At 39.8% G+C, this 23,193-nt stretch overlaps 1 protein-coding gene across 3 annotated transcripts; it reads left to right on the top strand.

The window, feature by feature from the left end:
* The first annotated feature begins 299 nt into the window (after nucleotides 1-299).
* Nucleotides 300-21,023, top strand: KBTBD2 (kelch repeat and BTB domain containing 2). 3 transcript variants are annotated; one of them, XM_045062861.1, is made up of 5 exons: nucleotides 304-389; nucleotides 700-897; nucleotides 11,123-11,630; nucleotides 15,241-15,406; nucleotides 18,293-21,023. In XM_045062861.1, exons 3-5 carry the CDS (start codon nucleotides 11,461-11,463, stop codon nucleotides 19,826-19,828), a joined length of 1,872 nt encoding a protein of 623 aa, XP_044918796.1. In that variant the 5' UTR covers nucleotides 304-389; nucleotides 700-897; nucleotides 11,123-11,460; the 3' UTR covers nucleotides 19,829-21,023. The 3 variants fall into 3 exon arrangements, with proteins under 3 accessions (XP_004762674.1, XP_044918796.1, XP_004762673.1); XM_004762616.2 differs by lacking the exon at nucleotides 304-389 and having other exon boundaries at nucleotides 400-897; nucleotides 11,123-11,324; nucleotides 11,439-11,630; XM_004762617.3 differs by lacking the exon at nucleotides 700-897 and having other exon boundaries at nucleotides 300-389.
* Nucleotides 21,024-23,193: the final 2,170 nt, after the last annotated feature.

The following is a 23,193-nucleotide window of genomic DNA, read 5'->3' as shown; positions in this document are numbered from 1 at the left end:
CTAGTCTTCCTCTTTCCCTATTCCTGACCCAACCTGAACATTTCTGTATTTCAAAGGAGGGAAAACAGCCTATGGCATAAAATTTCGTGCTTTGGTGTCTGGGTTTCCTAGCACCGAATTTCTCGGGCCTCTCCCTGTGGCAGGCTAAGCCTAAAACCTCCGGCGTCCCAGGGCCGCCGGTCTCGGGGGCGACCACCACGCCGCGCACGCGCCCTCAGCGGGCTATCGGTTGACCTTCTCCGGGAAACCCCTCCAAAAGCGCCTCCGCGTCACCTCGCACCGCCCCCTCCCTTCCTCCCTTTTCCGCTTCCTTTTTCGCGCTTGCGCGGACCCAATTGTTTTGGCTTTCCGGTGGGATCCAGCAAAGGAAAAGGGCGGGGGAAGCTAGGGTAAGGGCGGGAGAACGGGGAGGGGGATCCTCCAGAACCCGGGAAACTGCAAAACTGCCGCATGTGCCGCTGGGCGGGCGCGAGCGGCGGGAATTGAAACCTGGCGAAGGCTGGCTCACGGTCCGCTGGCCGCGCGTTCCCGGGCCGCGGAAGGGGCCCGCGAAGGGGGCGAGCGCGCGCCGCAGGGGCGGGGCAGGAGCGGCGAGCCGGGCGTCTCGCGGCCCGGCGGCTCCCGGGGGAGGAGTCTGGCGGTGGTCGGGCCCTGAGGAGCGTGCGGCGGCGCCCGCAAAGGACGCTGCTTTCCGCGCAGGACCGGCCGACCGAGGGAGGGCGCGAGGGAAAGCCGGAAGGAAGACGAGGCGGCGGCTCCAAGCTTCCTCGGGGGAGGCGGAGGCGAGACCCCGGCCCTGGCCTGGGCGGGAGGGCCACGCCCCCGCGCCCGAGGGGCCCAGTGTTTTCGGGGTCTCTGGCCGCACCGGATCCCAATCTTCCGGACCTGGGGACACGGGTGAGCAGGCGTCGCCAGCGCCGGGCGAGAGGGAGGGGCGGGCGGGGAGAGCCCGCGAAGACCTGTGGAGGAATTGGGGAAGGAGGGCAGCGGTGGGAGGGGGCTCGGCCCTTTGTGGCTCCGTGGGCGGAGGGGGGGCAGGGGGCGGCGGCGGCATCTTTCAAACCCGAGACGTTTCCGCCGCGGGCGGGGGAGGGGCGCGGGCAGCCGGCGCCGCCCTCCGCACCCTGCGGCGGCCCCTCTGCAGCCCGGCGCCGGGCCGGTGTGTGGGGCTGGGGCGGCGGGGTGCGCCGCTCGCGGGGGCGTTTCCGGCCCCGGGCCCCCGGGCGGCGCCCTGGCCCCGGTTGGCGCCCGCCCTTGCCAAAATAAAGCTGTTTCCCTTGACGCCTCGCGACGGGTTTGCGAGATGGTGGGCCGGGGAAGGGCAAGCCCTTCCTTACATTTTTCTTTTTCTTTACCGGTGCATCTGAAGTAAGCAGGAGATGTGTAGATTAACAGAGAGCCCATTCGGATCTGACGATTTTTAAAAAGCAGAAGCAGCCCTTTGAAACAAAATTGTGTACGTGTTTACTTCAGACTGAAATCGTTAACTTACTTGAACTCGACCACCTCCCTCTCCCCATGAATTGACAAACCATGAAGTATAAGAATATCTCTTGGTTTGACTTGAAGCAGTTATTCTGAGTTAACGTCTTCCCCTCCCTCGCCCCCCCCCATCCCCCCGCAGTTTAGCTATCGCAGGTCTTGTTTTACAGCGACCTCAAAGGGAGAGGAATGAATACACACTTCATGGGCTGCAGACCCTTAGGATTGTCCGTGACCTCTGGTCCCTTCACGTGAAAATGGAAAACCCAAAATGTAAAATGAACTTTAAAAGGGCATGTTTGTATATAGTGTTTATCTTCTATATCACTCAGCCTTATAAAAATGTAGGGTGCAAGGCTGGTCACGTGTTGTTTATACATGAATCTGTACGTCTGGTTCACTGAGCATTCAGGCATTCAGAAACAAAATCTTATCAGCAATGTGGTTTGACCAAAATTATATTTTCTTCTATTGAGGCAGCTAATAGGGTGGATTTTTTTTTTCTCCTTCCCTCTGAATTGGGAGTTTTTGCCTGAATTTAGGTAATAATGGACTTCAAAACTCTTGCGATTGTGACTTATTTTAGTTAGCCTTTGGTAACGTTTTTTTGTTTGTTTTTGTTTTTTCAGAAGGATTTTCTTTTCCCCTGACCTAAAGTAAATTGAGAAGTCAAACCAGTCTTTTGTTTTCTAGTCTTGAAATGTGAAATTTTGCTGTTCTTTTCATCTGGCAGCTAACTAAGGTTAAGCTTACTTCTTCACTTTCACCTTTCGTTGATCTAAGTGCTAATTGAAACTCCTTTAGTTTGGGTACTGAAATCCTAAGTCTGTGGGTAGACTATAGTACTATGTATGACATTTCTGTTGAGCATCCCTCATAGTCCTCACTTTTCCACGTAGTACCGTTTCCTCTACACGGAGTTTTGTAGGAAGAGTTCAAAGTATTGTAACTCTTCTCCCCTTTTTGTTTGCTGTCATAGGAAGTATAAAGTCTGTTAACTTTATTCATGGGGCCTATGAGGAGGAGGGTGGAAATAGCCATGTAATAGTTCCTAAGCCCACACAATTCTGTAGATTTTCTTTCTCCTAGATAATGGAAATAATGAGCTGTTCCATAAGAATCAAACATTGAACAGTGAATTCCTGGAAGTTTGAATGTAATCTGAAAAGCCAAAAGATTTTACACATTTATTTAGACAAGTTGTTTTTCTTATTGCCTAGCTTCCTGAGATTGGGGAAAAAGGATTTGTCCTACAGTCATAAAACACATGAATGAAAATGTCAAACTTCATTATATCTCAGTCTTATCATTTTCAGTTTTGTGGAGTTTGAATAGAACAGGTAGTATTTGAGTATTAGAAATGACAGGTTGAGGTCACCTGGGTGGCTCATTTGGTTAAGCGACTGCCTTCCCTCAGGTCATGATCCTGGAGTCCTGGAATCCAGTTCCATGTGGGGCTCCCTGCTCAGTGGGGAGTCTGCTTCTCTCTCTGATCCTCCCTCACCATACTCTGTCTCTCATTCTTTCTCTTAAATAAATAAAATCTTGAAAAAAATATGAAATGACAGGTTGATTACAAGTTATTTTTTAAATATTTGAAGATTACACCTGGTTCCCTTGCCAGGAATTTGCAGTACCGAGATTTCCTCAGTGTGAGAAGAAGGGATTGTTGTGGATTTGGAGAAAAAAATATAATGAGAGAAGCTTTTAAAATTCTTGGCTTTCTTTGCTCCGCTTCCATACCTCTGACAAGTGGTGACATGTAGTAGTTTCCATGGTAGGCAAAGGATTCTAAATATTCCTCAGTTTACTTCCCCCTCCCCCCCAGAAGAAACTGAGAAACTTCAGTAGTCATCATTGTTAACTGACTGTATCCTTAATGACTACACCAGTATGTTTGAATATCTGGGAAATATTTTCTTCTGCTGTTGTGATTGAAAAAAATAATTGACTTGGTGGAAAATGAAATCCCAGTGAGAACGTTAAGGTCAGTTTTGCTTTGGTCTACATTTCTCTAGTTTTCTTAAGTCATTGCAGAGCTGAAGAAAGAATGAAAAGCAATATCCAAAATAAAAGGACATACTATAATCATAGGATTATTCTGTCACAGGTGGCATCTCCTTTATGGTCTTGTTTAATATTTTTGAAGTGAAATAACTTACTAATCATAATGTAGTACAGAAGCTTATACTTCTTATCTGAATTTACTTGATGGAGCCCTATAGAGTTTTCATTGTGGTTGGAAATGAAGAACATAGGAATAGACCTGAGGTCTGATATTTGGTTAGAATAGGGAAAGCTATACTGACATTTACCAAACTTGATAAATTCTTCAAAAGGCAAGGTGTTTGTTTTTTAATAGATGTTTGTCACAGCTCAAAAAAATTCTGTGTAGTGGTTGACCGTCATTCTAAAGACAGAGTACTTTTCCAGACATTCTCAACTGTCAGGGTGGTTTTGATAATTTGAAAGCAAATTTGCTGGCACCAGTATTTTGTCCAGCTTATGGAGAAACCTATCACTTCATTAATGCGAACAGTGTTTTATTTTGTCACTGGTGCTTTCTGGTTCTCCTTTAGTTTTTTTGTTTGTTTGTTTGTTTTGTTTTGTTTTGCACTGGCATCAGCCCTTTGAAGATTAGTCTTTGTTGAGCCAGTTTCATGATTTGTACCATCAAAATACTCCCTAAATCTTTGAATGTCTAGGATCCCTTTCACCCATGGTAAAAAGAGAACTGTGTTTGAGTGCTGAGACCTTGTAACTGGGACGCCTGGACCTGGTACAGGTGTGGAGATTGAGGAGTTGGGAAAGTGCCACAAAAAGCCTAGCCAGTGAGCGCATTAATAAGTACAACTGTAGATGTTTATGTAGTAGTGTAATGTGTCAGGCACTGGTCCTAAGATCTTTATGAAAATCATTTAATCAACTCATTGAGAATAGTTCCATTTTTATCTTCCATTTCACTGATTACCATATTGTGGCACAGAAAGTAACTAATTTACAAAAGGTTATACAACTAGTATGTTAAAGAATTGGGCTTTCACGACTCCACAGCTCATGCTCTTAATTTTTTGGCAATAACTTGACATTCAGAATGCCTTGGATCCTTTCCAAGAAAAGTTTTCTATCTTCTGTGTTGGCGATTGTGGCATTGAAAGATGCAGCACCATCTAAGTTAATAATGTGTAGTTGGGAAGCGCTTTGTCCAGATGATGACCTACAGTCCGCTGCCCTTCCTCGCTGTTGTTACTTCATCCTTTGTAGAATTTCTTTGCAGTCCTTCTTGGCAACCTCCTTCTCATCTTTTTATTTCATTTAACATACACAGCTCAGTTAATGGCAAATTAATCTCATTTTTACATTCAGCAGTTATTTAATACTTTATTCTTTCCTTGATCTTCCAGGTTTTGCCTGGTTAACATTGGAAAAACTTGCTTTCCTTCTGTTTGTGTTTCTGTGGCTGCTCAGAGGAAGGTTACTACAAATGACATACCTATGGGATGAAAAACTAGGTATCAAAGTGAAATTAGACACCCCCCACCCCCAATAAAATCCACTGCCATCAACCTCTGAAATCTTTGTGTTTGGAGTTATTTTTAAAAATTTCAACCTTTTCATGCCTTTCTCCAGTTAATCTTGATTTCTACTCCTTTAATAACAATGTTCAGAATCTATAAAATATATAGCTTATTGTTACTTTTTTTTTTAAGATTTTATTTATTTATTTGACACACAGAGAAATCACAAGTAAGCAGAGAGGCAGGCAGAGAGGGAGGGGGAAGCAGGCTCTCCGATGAGCAGAGCCCAATGCGGGACTCGATCCCAGCACCCCGAGATCATGACCCGAGCTGAAGGCAGAGGCTTAACCCACTGAGCCATCCAGGCGCCCTTATTGTTACTATCCTTTGTGATTAGCTGTATTTACTTTGTATAGATTTTCTTTGTAGATAAAGTTTGGGGCATATTTTGACTTTTGAAGCCTGTGGACTTAAGCATCTTTTTTCTAATACTGTTATTTTACAGTCACATTGATTATTTGAGGAAAACCTGTTGGAATAAGTACCCATAAGAGGTGTTTCAGATTTTTAAATAAAATTGTGTATGTTAATTTGGATTGTTGACTGATTTAATCCTGATCACCTGATAGCTGTGTTTGTTTCAAAGCTGTTATGTGTGGTAGAATTCACTCAATAGAGAAAAAAACATTATTAGAACCCCAATTTTTTTCTTTTTCGTTTTTCTTTCAGTCATAGTTTATAAAATTTCCTACTTCTATAGGTAGCCCTTAGATTTAAAAATAAGGTGGACTTTGTCCTCTAGTGTTTTGCAGGAAGTCAGTGGATAGAGAATAGAAGAAGGGATCTCGTCCTGCTTGTGGCTATCTGACTTTATTCAGTGCTGTTACTCTCTGCCTTCAACCAGATCAGTAAAAACCATGGAATTGAGCCCATAACATAGAAAAAGAAGTTATAATACCCATAATTTTTATATCAAAGTTTATTGCACTTTATTAGATTCTGAATTTCATTATATTATGTTTGTACAACTCCCATTTAATTCTTACTCTGGTCAGCATTTTTCATTGTGGAATATGTTCTGATACTCTAATGACCAGCTTTAAAAGACAGGATTTTAAAGCATATCTCTTGACACAAAAATTGTCTCTGACACATCTTGTGGTTCTCAAATGTACGCAGTTATTATTATAGTTAATAAAATAGAAAATAGGTTGTGTTTCTGGCTCTATAGTATTTTTTCTCATTGTTTTTTCTTTATTTTTTTCAACAGATTATCTTGTAGAGGAATGTCCTTTATGTTTTTAACCTCAATAAAGGGTACTCACAGTACGTAAAAGAGAAAGTGTTTCAGAATCCACTGAACCTGCAGTAGGTGGAGAAAGCAGTTAGTTGTGTGATTAGGTAATAGTTCTTAAAATATTTTAGGTGAAAGTGGAATATATACAGGTTACATTAAGAATTACATTTAATTTGGGGCACCTGGGTGGCTCAGTGGGTTGGGCCTCTGCCTTCGGCTCTGGTCTGATCTCGGGGTCCTGGGATCGAGCCCCACGTTGGACTCTGCTCGGCGGGGAGCCTGCTTCTCCCTCTCTCTCTCCCTGCCTCTCTGCCTACTTGTGATTTCTGTCAAATAAATAAATCTTAAAAAAAAATTACATTTAATTCAACTTTTAAGCATTTTAAGGCTTGTGCTTTTCCCGTTTTTGTGATCTAAAGGGAAAATATTCTTCTAGGAAAAACAACTTGAGTTACGCATTTTAATCACAGTCTCTTAATATTTGATCAAGAGGCAGTCTGAAGCAGAGATTGGTACATGTGGTCTGTAGCCTGTTTTTGGAAATAAGTTTTACTGAAACACAGTATGCCCGTTTGTTTACGTACTGTCTTTTGCTGCTTTGGGGCTATACCAACAGAATTAAGCATTTGGGACAGAGACTTTACAGCTTGCATATTCTCTAGAGTATTTTGTCTTCATGTAAGAGGAGAAAGTAGTATACCCCTTAAAGTTTATTTTTCTAAATTAGATAATCATTGCATATGTAAATTGAGAAGGCTTAAAAAAGGTCTTTTTAAGTTTTTTTGCTTTCTGTAGTGTGAACCACTGTTCGTAGTGGAGCCAAGTGCTAGCTACCTCCTTTGCTCATTTTACTTGTATTGCAGTTTTTCTTATGATAGAGAATAAAATTTCTTGTTCTTGTGTTATCAGAAGTTTGGAAATGAAATTTCTAGACAGCTAGGTTTGTTTATTTTTTAAGGTTTTTTTTTTTTTTTTTTTTGTCAGAGAGAGAGCACAAGCAGGGGGAGCAGCAGGCAGAGGGAGAAGTAGACTCCCGGCTGAACAGGGAGCCTCATGCAGAACTCCATCCCAGGATTCTGGGATCATGACCTGAGCCGAAGGCAGATGCTTAACGGACTGAACGACCCAGGTGTCCCAAGATCGATAGATTTTAAGAAAAACGTTACTTAGTTTTTTCTTTTCCTCTATATTTTGCACTTTTTAGGTCTTAAAATTCCTTACTTTATTAAAAAATTTTCTTATACATGACCTGTTTCACCTATTTGCTGCCACTTTTTTAGCTTTTGTTTAGAATAATTAGTTTTAAAACTTTCTAAATGATAATCATGGTTTGGGCTATAGTCTGTAGTAAGAATAAATGCATAAGGTGTTTTGGGGCTCTAGTGGTTGGCAACTCTCAGTCTGAGTACTTAACAGTACAATGACCAGCACTTAATGAATACTCAGTAAACATTTGTTGAGTTAAACTTAAGCAGCCATTGATTTGTGATAGAAAATTAAATAATTTCTTGATTCCTGGGAATTAGTCTGTGGGTGCTAACTTCTGCAGATAACTGGATGTGTGACTTATTTTGAAGCTAATTTTAGGTATAAGAGAATGGTATGTGACATAATACATTTATTAAAAAGGGAAAATTCATAAAATACATCAAATCACTGGTAATACAGTACAGACTATAAAATAAAAATTTTAGGATATTGATTTCAAGTTTTGTTTTTGGGAGAAGAGGAATCTTGTTATAGTAAATGGTTATGTTAATGGGCATTTGAGGGATGTTAGTTGATCATTTTAAACTTTGCCCCTGGGGCGCCTGGGTGGCTCAGTGGGTTAAAGCCTCTGCCTTCGGCTCGGGTCATGATCCCAGGGTCCTGGGATCGAGCCCCATATCGGGCTCTCTGCTCAGCAAGGAACCTGCTTTCCTCTCTCTCTCTCTGCCTGCCTCTCCGTCTACTTGTGATCTCTGTCTGTCAAATAAATAAAAGTAAAAAAAAAAAACAACTTTGTACCTTTTCACGTTTTTAGTTAATATATTTTGAAGTCTGTAGTCTCAAAAGTGACAGCTTTATTTTGAATTGTACTAGATACAGATCTGTTTAAATTATTAAACTTAATTACTTGATTTCTAAATTACTTACCTTTTCTGCCTCCTTTATTTTATTTTATTTTTTTAAAGATTTTATTTATTTGACAGAGAGACCACAAGAGAGGGAACACAAGCAGGGGGACTGGAGAAGGAGAAGCAGGCTTCCCGCTCAGCAGAGAGCCTGAGTGGGGCTCTATCCCAGGACCCTGGGATCATGACCTGAGCCGAAGGCAGCCGCTTAATGACTAAGCCACTCAGGCGCCCCTCTGCCAATTTTAGTATTAAGATATTGTAAATAAAAATTACCTTATCAGGAAGAAAGTGAACCTTAGATTACAAAGTAAGGCCTGGGAAATAAGGGTGCATAAAGCAGTCATAATGAGGATTACATAAAGTTGGCTCACAGTGTAATTTTATAAAAGCAGACTTCACTTGTTTCAGTATGGTTTCATGAGTATGATTTAAAAAAAACTCAGATCTAGTAAAACCCAGACATAACAAATGAGGCCTAAAAGAGTCACAGCAAGAAAGCAAGTCCCTACAAAAAATCAGGTCATGTTATGAAGTTAAAGAAATGGCCAGAGGGAGAGGCTGTTCAGCTAATCTGCAAGGAATTCTGGGGTCTAGCAGTGTGATGCAAATCCACCCGGGCCCTGGCTACCAGTTCCTCTCACCTGAGGTAAATAGGGATGAGGACAATTTTGGGTCTTGCAGCTAGGGTTAGGACTTCCCAGTTTATCAATGCATGCATTTCTGTAAGATAAATTTCTAGAGGTAGAATTGATAGATTGAGATATTGAATATTTACATTGCCAGATATTCTGCTTTCTATAGTCATTCACTTGCAGTTCTGAAATTCAGAAAGCTCTTAAAATCAGGTTTGAAGAGAAAACGAACAAAACTCAACCTGAAGTAACATGAGGCTATTTCTATATTTTCACATTGTTCGTATTTCTCACAGAAAGGATCGTAATATGTTGTTATGGAGTGCTGCACCAGATTTCTTGAGAGCGTCCTGTAATACGTGATATATATACCATATTACCTCTGTAAAACCTGAAAAATTCTAAATTCCAGAACATATCTAGCTCTAAGGGTTTTGAATAAGGGCATGTAGGTATGAATTGGCTTACACTGTGTAAGAATACTCATTGTCCCACACCGTTACTAACACTGGATCTTGCATCATTGATAAGTGAAAATAGCCAGTGATTTTAGGTATTATTAGCCTTAGAGGTTGTAGTAGTAGATGAGATTTATAGTGTAACTTCGAGATCTGGAAGAGCAAAGTCGTTACCTTAAATGACCCAAAGTCTCACTCTGCCTTTGCACCTGTTTTAGTTACGTTTAGAGTTAAGTTTGTTGGAAATTTGACAAGTGTATATCAAGTTAGCAATTTGTGTAATAGTATAGTTTGGCAGGAAGTACAGTGTGATCTTCTCTTTGACATATGGGAGATACTTTGTGAGAAAAGGTGTTAGTGGTTCCAATCATGGTATTATTTATAGGTTTCCTGTGCGTAGTACTTGGTTTTTTGATTATGGGAACTAAGAGTTATCTAATTCAAGAAGTGATAGTTTTTAGCTATCTATTAATTTTGTGTGGGTTTTACCTCTTTTCCTGATTTGAAATTCCTTTGCCATATGTTGTAATTACTGATTTCCAAATAATTTAAATTTTATTTCAGCTGGAATTTCTTCTAATGAGTGCTTTGCAGTATAACATTTTTTCCTCTCAGGTGGTTAGTGAGTTGTTCCAACATTATTTGTTGAAATAAGGCAATCTTTCATTTTAAAATGCTAGAGTTTAGTCTAATTTCTTATATTTACTTCGGCTTATTGTAGATTTGTAATATATATATATTTTGTAATATATTTTATTATTTGATAAGAATCATGAGGAAAAACTTGCCCTCACTTTCCCTCAAATATCTTGGCAACTTCTGTGCATTCTTTTAGATGAATCTTCTGCAGATAGGATTTAGATTGGATTTGTCTTAAAGTTACACATTTTGGAGAGTGTTCATATTTGTATAATATGGAGTCTTCCATGTAGTAACACATGTCTCTTTATCATGTTTAGTTTAAAAAAGTTTTTTTCCCCAGTAAAATTGTATACTCAGAAAGATTTCCAGGATGGAACCACTGTGCAAAGATCTATTGCATATATTTCCCTTACTGAACTATACATATAAAAAACATAGTGTATACTTTGGAAAGAAACTAATGGAATCTATTTACCATATAATTTAAGTAATTTAAATTAAGTATAAAACCTTTGTAAGTACATTTAGACTATGTCCTGAAAATAAGGTTCTCCATGCAAGAGAAAGGGTTGTTGTTTTTTTGATGTGTTTTTTTCCTCATAAATTATGGTCCTGTATTGCCACTAAACAACTACGAGATTTGGCTTTGCTAGTAATTTAAATTCTTTATTTTAAAATAACTTTAAAAATATGTGCTTATTGATGTGCTTTTTATTTTCTAGAATGTTTATATTTTGAAGAAAAGAAAAAAAGTTCATTTAAAACTGTAAATGTTAATTTTCTTCAGTCTTTTTTATTTTAAATCTAATAGACTTTAAAATGGCCCTTTTCTCATGGTTCATTTTTATGGTAGTGTCTGTAGTTGAACTTCAAATAAATACAATTTATATATAAATCTGCCTTTTAAGCACTGTATCCTAAAAATGTACTGGCCTGGATACTCTGACTTTTTTTTTTTTTTTTTTTTTTTTTTTAGTTACTCCAGAGGATTCGCAGAACATAGGATGTCACTGCAAAATCTACCTCGTGTGTTACTCTCTTTAACTCATGAGCTGCACAACAATTGCAAATTTGAGCAAGACGGTTGCAGACCGTGTTGAAGAACTGAAGAACCTAATTAACACAGGATGACCTAGGAGTGATTCTAAGCATATAACAAGATACTCATTAGTGAATGTGTCAGTCTTGATTCTGAATGCTGGAGATAACAGCAAGCAGAGTTTCTCCTTTTTTAATTTCTGAAGCATTCACTTGACCTTCCATCAGTGACTGACTTTTCCAATCTGTTCCAGGAGATATTAATGGAATACAGTCATGTCCACTCAAGACGAGAGGCAGATCAATACTGAATATGCTGTGTCCTTGTTGGAACAGTTAAAACTGTTTTATGAACAGCAGTTGTTTACTGACATAGTGTTAATTGTTGAGGGCACTGAATTCCCTTGTCATAAGATGGTTCTTGCAACATGTAGCTCTTATTTTAGGTAAGTACTTTAATCTTACTTGGTTTTTAATTTCAAATGCAGAATGTCAGCTTATTTTAATGTTTTAGTAGGAATTCTTTTAAACGTTTAAGTTAAAAAGAAAAGATGTCTTAATGTTTTGCTTAATTTTTCTATCCCAGTGGTGTAGTGCTTGCCAGATCACTTCCTTGCATGGAAAAGACAGGTGAAAGAAGTTTTTACAGAGGTTTAAATATAAGAAATTTGTTGAAATTAACTCAGGTGAAGTTTTAATTATGGGGAGGCAAAAAGATTGAAAGAGAAAGAATAATTTTTATTTACCATTGAGATTTTAAAATACTACATTTAGAAAAGAGTAGTCATTGTTGATATAAGTAGGCTTGAGAATAACTTTTAGAGGATCAGTGTTGCTATTCAGATATGTTAAGGACTTTATTTCCTTAGGAAAAATGTTTTTCTCATTCTTGGTTATTGTTATTTATGATATTGGCCTTACCAGACTCCTTGCCAGATTTAAATATTTAGTAATTAATAACATTGTTCTCTGTGCCTTAGAATTGAGAAACTGATTATTTGTAATAGCAAATAAGTAAGTAAAGCGTAACTTTACATTTTTATGATCTTCTGAATATTTTAATCTTTTTTAGGTAGGTTTCTCTTTATGATGTGTTTTATGAAAGGAATAGAAGCAAAGGCATAGAAATTCTTTTGTGGTCTGCCCTTAGGTTGAATTTTTTTTAATATCTGAAAGGGACAGAGTGAATAAAGGTGAGTTAAATGTGGACCAGTATAATCTTTTCACAGATATTAGTGGCCATAAAGTCAAGATCAGCAGTGAAAGTTAATTTCTGCTGTTCTTTAGTGACAGCTGTAGACAGGATTTGATTTTTTGAGGTTACCATACATGAAGGTGTAGAAATGTTGCATTTCTTAATGTAACATATCTCATGATTGCAGAAGCTGAGGCCAAAATGCTAATTACCTTTGCTGTGCCTGCAGTTGTTTCAGGTTAAACTGTGGAGTTTTCATGCAATTTCAGACACTGATTTTCTTAGAAAGCTTAGCATATTTGCAAACAGTGGTTCTAAAACTTGGTTGATCATCAGACTCCTCAAGTGCTTCTACAGAGATTCTTGGATTTCAAATTTAGAAATTCTGATTTAGTGGGTCTGGGTTAAAATTTCAAAATTTTTTATGTTTAAGAGCTTCCTAAATGATTGTGATAGTTTCTTCTTCGGATCTGTTGGCTTAGTTAGATGGTATTAGAAATTGGAGGTTATAGATTGAGTCAATACCTAGGCTTATTAGCTCTCCCCTTTTAAAGATTTTTTTTTTTTTTTAAGATTTTATTTATTTGACAGAGAGAAATCACAAGTAGACGGAGAGGCAGGCAGAGAGAGAGAGGGAAGCAGGCTCCCCGCTGAGCAGAGAGCCGATGCGGGACTCAATCCCAGGACCCTGAGATCATGACCTGAGCCGAAGGCAGCGGCTTAACCCACTGAGCCACCCAGGCGCCCCCCTTTTAAAGATTTTTGAGAGAGAATGAGAACAAGCACGGGGTGGAGTGTGGGGGCACTAGAGATAATCTCCAGCAGACTCCTTGCTGAGTGCAGAGCCCAATGCAGGGCTTGATCCCAGGACCATGATCTGAGCCAAAATTAAGAAAGATTCATCAGAGAAGTAAGAAGCAACAGTCCAGTACCATACTGCTTAGGACAAGAGAGGCGGGGTGTCAGAAAACTGGAATTAAGGGCAACACACACCACAAAAGCAGTTAGGGAGTCACTGGTGTAGCTTAGAATGAGGAATAAGGACAACCTTTTCTCATTCTTTCTCCTTTTTTATCCTCATTGAACTTTACCTTAGGTTGGTCATTGGGATTCAGGGTGTATTTTTGAGTGTTTTAGTCCCCCTCAGATAACTTACTCACCTTTAACACGTCACTTTGTAAATAAATAATTCATAGCCTGTTGCATTATTGCTTGACCTTCTCCAGAGTTTCAGTAATATTAAATACTTAACTGATTTTCCGTTATTTCCTTACCTTAAAGGTATCTAAAATTTAACTCCCCCTTTTCCCAGGATTAACGTGACCTTGCATTTCCTTGATCTTAAAATTTTTCTCTCAATGACTAGCAGTATTCTTTCAGGCACTTAATTGGAAAATAAACACATAGCTTTATTTCCCTCTCTATTCATTTCCTCTGTTCAGAAAATCACTGGATCTTGATTCACTGTGATAGCTTTTGTATCCATTTCTGCCACTCTGGGGCAGATTCTTCTTATTCCTGTTGCAGATTATTGCAGTAGACTCCGTCTGTTTTCCTGTCTTCAGCCTTTGGTCCTTGAGGTCAATAGAGTAGTTGTCCTTAGAATACATTTTATCCTGCTGATTATTCCAGGCATGAAACCCTTCAGTGTTCTCCACTGTAAGAGAAGGCTCAGAAGCCTCTGTCTCTCTTTAAAAGCCCTGTGACCTGACTGCCACTCATCTTCCCAGCTTGCTTTCCAGTCTCCTGCATGAGTTCTTCTGTCCCTGGAAGAAAACGGTCATGTTCTGTTGTGATTCACTAGTTTATCCATGTTGATGGCTTTCCTCATCTTGTCGTTGAGGAGCCTAAGCTAGGGTATTGTGATACCTACTTTTGATCACATCCTATGCATGCAGTAATATTCTTCACATTGTTCTTTTCATCTCTCACCTGTAGTGGGTGTTCTTTTTTTTTTTTTTTAAGATTTTATTTATTTATTTGACAGGCAGAGATCACAAGTGGAGAGGTGGAGAGGCAGGCAGAGAGAGAGAGAGAGGAGAGAGAGAGCAGGCTCCCTGCTGAGCAGAGAGCCCGATGCAGGGCTTGATCCCAGGACCCTGGGATCATGACCTGAGCCGAAGGCAGAGGCTTTAACTCACTGAGCCACCCAGGCATCCCAGTGGGTATTCTTCTTTTTCTCTACACCACCAGTTGCCTTTTTGATGTGGTTTCCTGTATATAATACTTTTAGGAAACTACCATGTATATTTTTAGGGAATCATTTGAGCGAATGACATTTTTAACAGCTTCATTGAGTTAAAATTTACGTATCACAAAACCCACCCATTTTAAATGAATTTTAGAATATTTACAGACATGCAGAAGCATCTCTACCATCTAATTTGAAACATTTCTACCCTTTTACAGTCAGTCACCATTCTTACCCATAGTCCTTGGGTAGCTTCTGATCTCTCTCCTGTCTCTATATTTGTTTTTGGTGGGGCTATTTCATATAAATGGAATCCTACAATATGTGGTCTTTTGTATCTGGCTTCTTTCTTTGAGCATGTGTTAGAGGTTCATCTATGTTGTAGTACGCATTAATACTTAGTTCCTTTTTATTGCTGAATGGTATTCCATTGTATTAATATATTAATGGTATTCCATTGATGTTTTCACTGAGAATGGCATAACAGAATAGTCTGATACTTCTTTGGCACTGAATTATGCTTTTTTTGCTGTCTCTCTCAACGCTTTCCCTAGAACACGTTCTTCAGCAAATGCTCTAAATAAACATCCGTGTTGTCTCGTTTCCTTTTTATGTCTATGTTGGTTTTATCCTAAACCCTTAAGCTTTTTTTTCTGTCTGTCTCCGGTAGGGCCATGTTCATGAGTGGACTCAGTGAAAGCAAACAGACACATGTGCACCTGAGGAATGTGGATGCAGCCACCTTACAGATAATAATCGCTTACGCATACACGGGTAACTTGGCAATAAATGATAGCACTGTAGAACAGCTTTATGAAACTGCTTGCTTCCTGCAGGTAAGTAGATCTTCCTGTTACATACATAATCTGTAGTTTATGTATTCAAGAGACATTGTTTCATAAGTGTTGTGTTACATCGATATGATTTTCTTACTGCAGATTTTAGAAGGTAGGTTTTCTCTTTTTAAAATGTACAAGCTTTGGGACACCTGGGTGGCTCGGTTGGTTAAGCAGCTGCCTTCAGCTCAGGTCATGATCTCCAGCGTCCTGGGATCGAGTCCCACATCGGGCTCCTTGCTCAGCGGGGAGCCTGCTTCTCCCTCTGCCTCTGCCTGCCACTCTGTCTGCCTGTGCTCGATCTCTCTTTCTCTCTGACAAATAAATAAAATCTTAAAAAAAAAAAAAAATGTACAAGGGAGGGTGCCTGGCTGGCTGTTGGAAACACAGGCAGCTCTTGATGTCAGGGTCCTGGGTTTGGGCCCCATATTTGTGTAAAGATTCCTTAAATAAATAAATTTTAAAATAATGTATAGGGGGAAAACAATAGGATTTGGTCAGCCAATAAACTTCTTTAGTTTTATGATGGGAACTTAATTAAAAGATGGGTGAAGATTTCATACTGGTTTCACATTGTAAATGGTTTCTATTCTACCTGAGAGTGTGGATTTCAAGTAAAAATAAAATTTTTTTTTTTTCTTAAGGATTTTATTTGACAGAGGTCACAAGTAGGCAGAGAGGCAGGCAGAGGGGAAGGGAAGCAGGCTCCCTGCTGAGCAGAGAGCCCTGATGCGATGAGTGGCTCAATCCCAGGACCCTGGGATCATGACCTCTCCGCTCAGCAGGGAGTCTGCTTCCCTCTCTCTCTCTGCCTGCCTCTCTGCCTACTTGTGATCTTTGTCTGTCAAATAAATAAATAAAATCTTTTTTAAAAAAACCCAAAACAAAACTGTAAGGGCTTCAATTTTTTGTTCCTAAAGCCGGAGACATATTAGTTTTTGATGGTATTACTTTTCACAGAAAATCTGAATTTTTTTTAAGAGGTTTTGTTTATTTATTTGACAGAGAGAGAGAGATTACAAGGAGGCAGAGAGGCAGGCAGACAGACAGGGGGAAGCAGGCTCCCTACTGAGCAGAGAGCCTGATGTGGGGCTTGATCCAGGACCCTGAGATCATGACCCGAGCCGAAGGCAGAGGCTCAACCCACTGAGCCACTCAGGTGCCCCAAATCTGAAGATTCTTATGGAAATTGTCAGACTTTAAGTATTTATAATAGCCATGTGACTGTATTTGAGCTATTTAGGAGAACTATTTAAAAAAGTGATCATTGATCCATTTACAGATAAACTATTTTACCCTATTTTCCTCTCAACATTTAAAAAACATTTAAGAGGAATATTAAAAAATATATTCCTCATTCCTTTCTCTTGTTTTGAAAGAACAGTTTGTACTTCAGAAACAGTTTCTCTGAGGGGAGAACCTTGACCCTAAAGGTTGTATTTGGGGAGAACAGGTCGTGATACCTGATAGGTACTGCATAGTGTGATCTGCGTTGAGTATGAATGACACTGAGTGAAATTCTGGGAACCAGAACTCAGTCTGTGTTTTATACAGTGTCCTATTGTACTTAACACTCCGGGGAAATTAAGGTCCATAGTAGCTTCTTGGTGCTTTAGGATTAAAGGCATTCATAACCTAATTCCAAACCTTAAAGGAGCAAATGCGTACAGTCTACATGGTCTTTCCATAGTTTAAGTTTTCAGTAACCTTTTTTAGAACCAGAAGCTCAAATCAGGTATTTTTTAGAATTGCTAAAAAAAAAAAAAAAAAAAGTTTGAGGAATTTTAGGAAATTTGGGTTCCAGGGTACTTTATTAATGTAAATAGTGACACTGTTCCTTACAACTTTTTTCCTACCATGTTAATGAACTCTATATGCACATAGTTACCAAATGTAACACAGGACTCTCTCTTGGACTGGGCTGTCCTCTGACAAGAGGCTTTTTGTGACTACCAACATGACTTTCCATATTAACCACAGAGAATGATAATGTTTTTATATGCCTACTACTATTCTAATGTTTTATCTAGGTTAGAGGTTGTGCTTTATCTATAGATACATAGATATCATCTAATCCTTATTATAATCATTGGTAAGGATCTCCCCCAATTGTATACAGGAGAAAGCTGAGGCTTAGAGGAGTAAACCTGCCTAATATTGCCTAAGTACTGACCATCCAGTCTAAGCACCCTGACTTCTCACTGTAAACCATTTCTAGTTACCTTGCTGTGGTATTTAAGTAGAGTAGGTAGTAGTCCTGATTCATCTGAGATCTACTTTTCCTTCTTAAGAAAAAACAAATCTCGGAAACAGAATGGCTAAGGTGGGTTATTTAAATATAATTTATAACTGGATATTAGTGTATTTATTCCTTTGGTGACAATCTTTCTGGGTAAGAAAGGCAGATAAGTACTTAGTCATCATGCCTAGTTTTCTTGTTCTGTGGTACTATCTTGTTCATGTTGAGGAAACCAGATTCTACTCAACAGTAATCATTTATAATAAATGATTATCATTTATCATTATAAATTTATGTACTGTGATTTACATTGTTTCCATTTTTTAAAATTACATATTTTTAAGCCTAGAAAAGTACAGAACTTATACATACATTTCCATACTTTTCCTTTAAGACCATTTATTGTTAAGAGCCTATTTTTAATGTTACACTGTTAGCTCCTAAATAGGACACTTAAGTAGGCCACTGGACAAGTAGTAGAAATGCAAAACTATTTTATTACTGAAAGGCATTATCTCTTTGCCCAAGCATACATATCTAAATATAGAAACTATAGTATAGGAATTTGCTTAATAATACTTGGATTTTAAAAAAAACTTGCATTTTACATAAAAGTAAAATTTGTCTTTATCACCTCCCCATTTTAGGTAGAAGATGTATTACAACGTTGTCGAGAATACTTAATTAAAAAAATAAATGCAGAGAATTGCGTGCGATTGTTGAGTTTTGCTGATCTGTTCAGTTGTGAGGAACTAAAACAAAGTGCTAAAAGAATGGTAGAGCACAAGTTCACTGCTGTATATCACCAGGAAGCTTTCATGCAGCTGTCACATGACCTACTGATAGACATCCTCAGTAGTGACAATTTAAATGTTGAAAAGGAGGAGACAGTTCGCGAAGCTGCTATGCTGTGGCTAGAGTACAACACAGAATCACGATCCCAGTATTTGTCTTCAGTTCTTAGCCAAATCAGAATTGATGCACTTTCCGAAGTAACACAGAGAGCTTGGTTTCAAGGCCTGCCGCCCAATGACAAGTCTGTAGTGGTTCAAGGTCTGTATAAGTCTATGCCCAAGTTTTTCAAACCAAGACTTGGAATGACTAAAGAGGAGATGATGATTTTCATTGAAGCATCTTCAGAAAATCCTTGTAGTCTTTACTCTTCTGTCTGTTACAGCCCCCAAGCAGAAAAAGTTTACAAGCTGTGTAGCCCACCAGCCGATTTGCATAAGGTTGGGACTGTTGTAACTCCTGATAATGACATCTATATAGCAGGGGGTCAAGTTCCTCTGAAAAACACAAAAACAAATCACAGTAAAACAAGCAAACTTCAAACTGCCTTCAGAACTGTGAATTGCTTTTATTGGTTTGATGCACAGCAAAATACCTGGTTTCCAAAGACCCCGATGCTTTTTGTCCGTATAAAGCCATCTCTGGTTTGCTGTGAAGGCTATATCTATGCAATTGGAGGAGACAGTGTAGGTGGAGAACTCAATCGGAGGACTGTGGAAAGATACGATACTGAGAAGGATGAGTGGACAATGGTAAGCCCTCTGCCTTGTGCGTGGCAGTGGAGTGCGGCAGTTGTGGTTCACGACTGCATTTATGTGATGACACTGAACCTCATGTACTGTTACTTTCCCAGGTCTGATTCATGGGTAGAAATGGCCATGAGACAGACTAGCAGGTCTTTTGCTTCGGCTGCGGCTTTTGGTGATAAAATTTTCTATATTGGAGGGTTGCACATTGCTACCAATTCTGGCATAAGGCTCCCCTCTGGCACTGTAGATGGGTCTTCAGTAACTGTGGAGATTTATGATGTGAACAAAAACGAGTGGAAAATGGCAGCCAACATCCCTGCTAAGAGGTACTCAGACCCCTGTGTTAGAGCTGTTGTGATCTCAAATTCCCTCTGTGTGTTTATGCGAGAAACCCACTTAAACGAGAGAGCTAAGTATGTCACCTACCAGTATGATCTAGAACTTGACCGGTGGTCTCTGCGGCAGCATATATCTGAACGTGTACTGTGGGACTTAGGGAGAGATTTTCGGTGCACTGTGGGGAAACTGTATCCATCCTGCCTTGAAGAATCTCCGTGGAAACCACCAACTTACCTTTTTTCACCGGATGGGACTGAGGAGTTTGAATTGGATGGAGAAATGGTTGCACTACCACCTGTATAGCCAGCGAGTTGAGGGAGTGCACGCCTGATGTCTGTGCTTTGTCATTTTCTTTGCTAAACAGGAGAGGCTATGAAAGGACTAAATATGAGTACATAAAAGTCTATCTTTGATAAATTTTATTTTTATGCCCTACTTAATATTTGCATCAGTATAATATATATCCGTGAGTCTTACAGAAAGATATGCTTCCATAATATGAAATAGATTATCCAATAATTGAGAAACTTCTACATGTATCATGAGAGCATAAGAATCTGGATTATCTAATAACATTGTTAGCCCTGTGTTATGTACAGTTCAAAAAGTTCACTTATTAAAGTAGTTTCCTGTTCCTAGTGTGGTATATCACAAATTGTGCCGAGGTTATTTTAGTATATGTATTTCATTCCCGTGCTTCTTTTCTGAAGTCTTAGAATACTTTTTTTTTTCCCAGTGTAATTAATTCAGCTGCACTTGACACTAGTGTCCATGTTGGTATAGAAATGTTGTCAAAATCCTTTACTATAGTTGAGGAAGATCTTCCATTTTATGGTATTGCACAGGGAAAGCTATGACTGCAGGATCAGTCTAACTATACTATGAGGTGCATGTATTCTCTCTTCACTAACTTATACTTGTCTATCTAGAATACAGGTCTTCCAATTAGCTGGTCATTTACCAGGTGTGGACTTAAGTTGCTGGGCTTGCAATAAGAATTGCTAGTCCCTCGTTGTGCGGGTCTGTGTGGAGCTTTAATCAGTAAATGCCTCCACTTTCTGTATTACATTAACATTGGCTCATGCATATAACTACCTGCTGCTGTTGTATTTCTCCATCTTAAAGATTTAGAGTGGGTTAACCAGGTCATTACATCCTAATTTAATAACAAGCATTACTGTAGAGTGACTGTGTATAGTTATCCATTAGCTGTCAGGGTGTGTGTGTGGTTTTTTTTTAACCTGTTGTGTGTGTGTGGGGGGGGTAGGAGTAGAAAGGTGAACTGTTCAGGAATTCTCTGCACTAGCCGTGCAGATGAGCAGGTAACTAGTGCTGCTCTGGCATTAATCCCAGGAACCACTAGCAGTAGCGGGGCGCCGCCAATCTAACATGAGCACAGGTGCTTCATGACAAACCTTACTAGCATGTTCAACTGCATCATGTTCTGGCACTGTATTTTGAATGACATTAATTTATTAAATAAATTGTATATATTCGATATCTGTTTTTCTTTTGTGATGGGAATGGTGTAATGGTGTGCTTTTAGTTTTAATTTTGCTGGGTCAGTTTAGCTTGTTACAGGTAGGTTTTTGTTTTTGTTTTACCCCCAGAATTTAACATATCCATCCATCCATCCATCCTGCTTTCCTTTATTACTGTCTGATTTGAGCCTTACTGTATCAACATAAACTACACAGAAGAGACCATGCCTTTCAACCCTGGTCCTGGATTAGGATCCTCTGGAGTACTTTTAAATGCCTGAGCCTCCCCCGAGCTGAAAGGGACCAGGTGGGTATTTCTGGTGGGTAGACCCATCAGGTATCTTTCAAAGCACTCACTCACTCAAGATGACTCTTTTGTGCAGTCCCATTGAGAGCCGTTGAGTGAGGCCTTAAATAAGGATGGCGATAAGGATTTCCTTCTGGATGGCCAGTCTTCCTACAGCACATCTCAGTCATGTTCACAAACTCCTCTCACTGCCTACTGAATAAAGTCCCCAATTCATGAGCACATTTAAGGCTCTCGGTAATTTGAGTTTAAATTACTTTCACAGGGGCGCCTGGGTGGCTCAGTGGGTTAAGCCGCTGCCTTCGGCTCAGGTCATGATCTCAGGGTCCTGGGATCGAGTTCCGCATCGGGCTCTCTGCTCAGCAGGGAGCCTGCTTCCCTCTCTCTCTCTCTCTGCCTGCCTCTCCATCTATTTGTGATCTCTCTCTGTCAAATAAATAAATAAAATCTTTAAAAAAAATTTTTTTTTAATTACTTTCATAGCCTTATCTTACATTATTTTTCCATAAACTTTAACTCCTAATCAGGCTTTTCCTATACTCTGCTGCCTTTGCCTGTGCTACTGGTCTACTCACAATAATTTTTTGTCCCTATTCTGCTTGTAGCTGTCTTTCTGTATTTAAGACCTACTTGGGGGAGTTTTTATATGAATGCTTCCCTGATAATCCACCTCTTACCCTGCGCTGAATAGAGTCCCTTCCCACACATCTTTAGTACCTTTCACCTTGATCTGTTGATTGTGCCAATCATTCTACTGAGTGTTCTTACTGACACACTCTGCTATAAAATGTTTCTGAGAAACCATGTTTCTGAGAGTAGGGATTTTCTTACATACAGCTCCATCCCCCTACAGTGTAGCATTGTTGGTGATAAAAATGAACAAAAGCTGGTCCTATAAAGGTCTTATGTTTGAAATAGTCAAACCCAAAATATACCAATTTTTTTATTCTCATTAGGAGTTCCACTAAAAGTCATCTTTCTTCACTTAGCTCTCCATCCAGCTTAGATCTGTCCTCTTACTACTTCTGCCACTTTCTTGGCAAGATCCTAGACTCCTTTGTTTTACTGTCATTATTTTATAACTGTGCGGCCAAACCCAAATCTCAGCGGAGTTCCGCTCAATCTGCCTCTGACTGTGTTGGGCTGCTGAGCATGGCCACAGAAAACCACATGGGGGCACAGGCTGGCGCCACTACAGGATTGGTGGTTCCCATCCTCAAAGGTCCTCAACAGGAGCAAGACACCCATCATTTAAGGCAAGGTGAAACCTCCAGTCTTAGGAAATCTTCACCTTCCTCCAACTCTACAAGCAAATTAGTTCAGAGGAAAAAAATGGAAAACTTCCTGAACTGCATCACCTAATCTGTCTGTACCTGCCCCCACTACAAGTTCTTCCTCAGACTCCAAAAGAAAAGAATCCAGGATCTGTACTAGAGACAACATCCTTTCCAAACTCCTTACAAAGTCTGCTCTGTGATTACCCTGGCTCCCAAACTGGCTTGTGCACCAGCATCCTGTCAAGAACTGAAATACTCCCAGACTCTACCCAAACCTTGAACTTAAAGTAATCCACCCTGAGTCTTAAACAGCCATTGTGTTCCTTCATTGCATTCCTTCACTATCTTCAACTCTAAATGGGTCCTTTCCTTTCTTTAGATAGGACCAAACTGTTTCGGGTTTTTTTTTTAAAACATCTTTTCATCCTCAACCCCCTACTTTTTTCCCCTTCAAAAACTAATTCCTTGGGGCACCTGGGTGGCTCAGTGGGTTAAAGCCTCTGCTTTCTGCTCGGGTCATGATCCCAGGGTCCTGGAATCGAGCCCCGAATTCGGGCTCTCTGCTCAGCAGGGAGCCTGCTTCCCCCTCCACCCCCCGCCTGC

Source organism: Mustela putorius, unplaced genomic scaffold, assembly GCF_011764305.1.
Source record: "Mustela putorius furo isolate JIRA1106 unplaced genomic scaffold, ASM1176430v1.1 tig00003845_pilon_pilon_pilon, whole genome shotgun sequence".
In the NCBI taxonomy this organism is placed as follows: domain Eukaryota; kingdom Metazoa; phylum Chordata; class Mammalia; order Carnivora; family Mustelidae; genus Mustela; species Mustela putorius.
The sequence above is the reverse complement of the archived record's forward strand: the minus strand, read 5'-3'. Positions and strand labels throughout refer to the sequence as shown.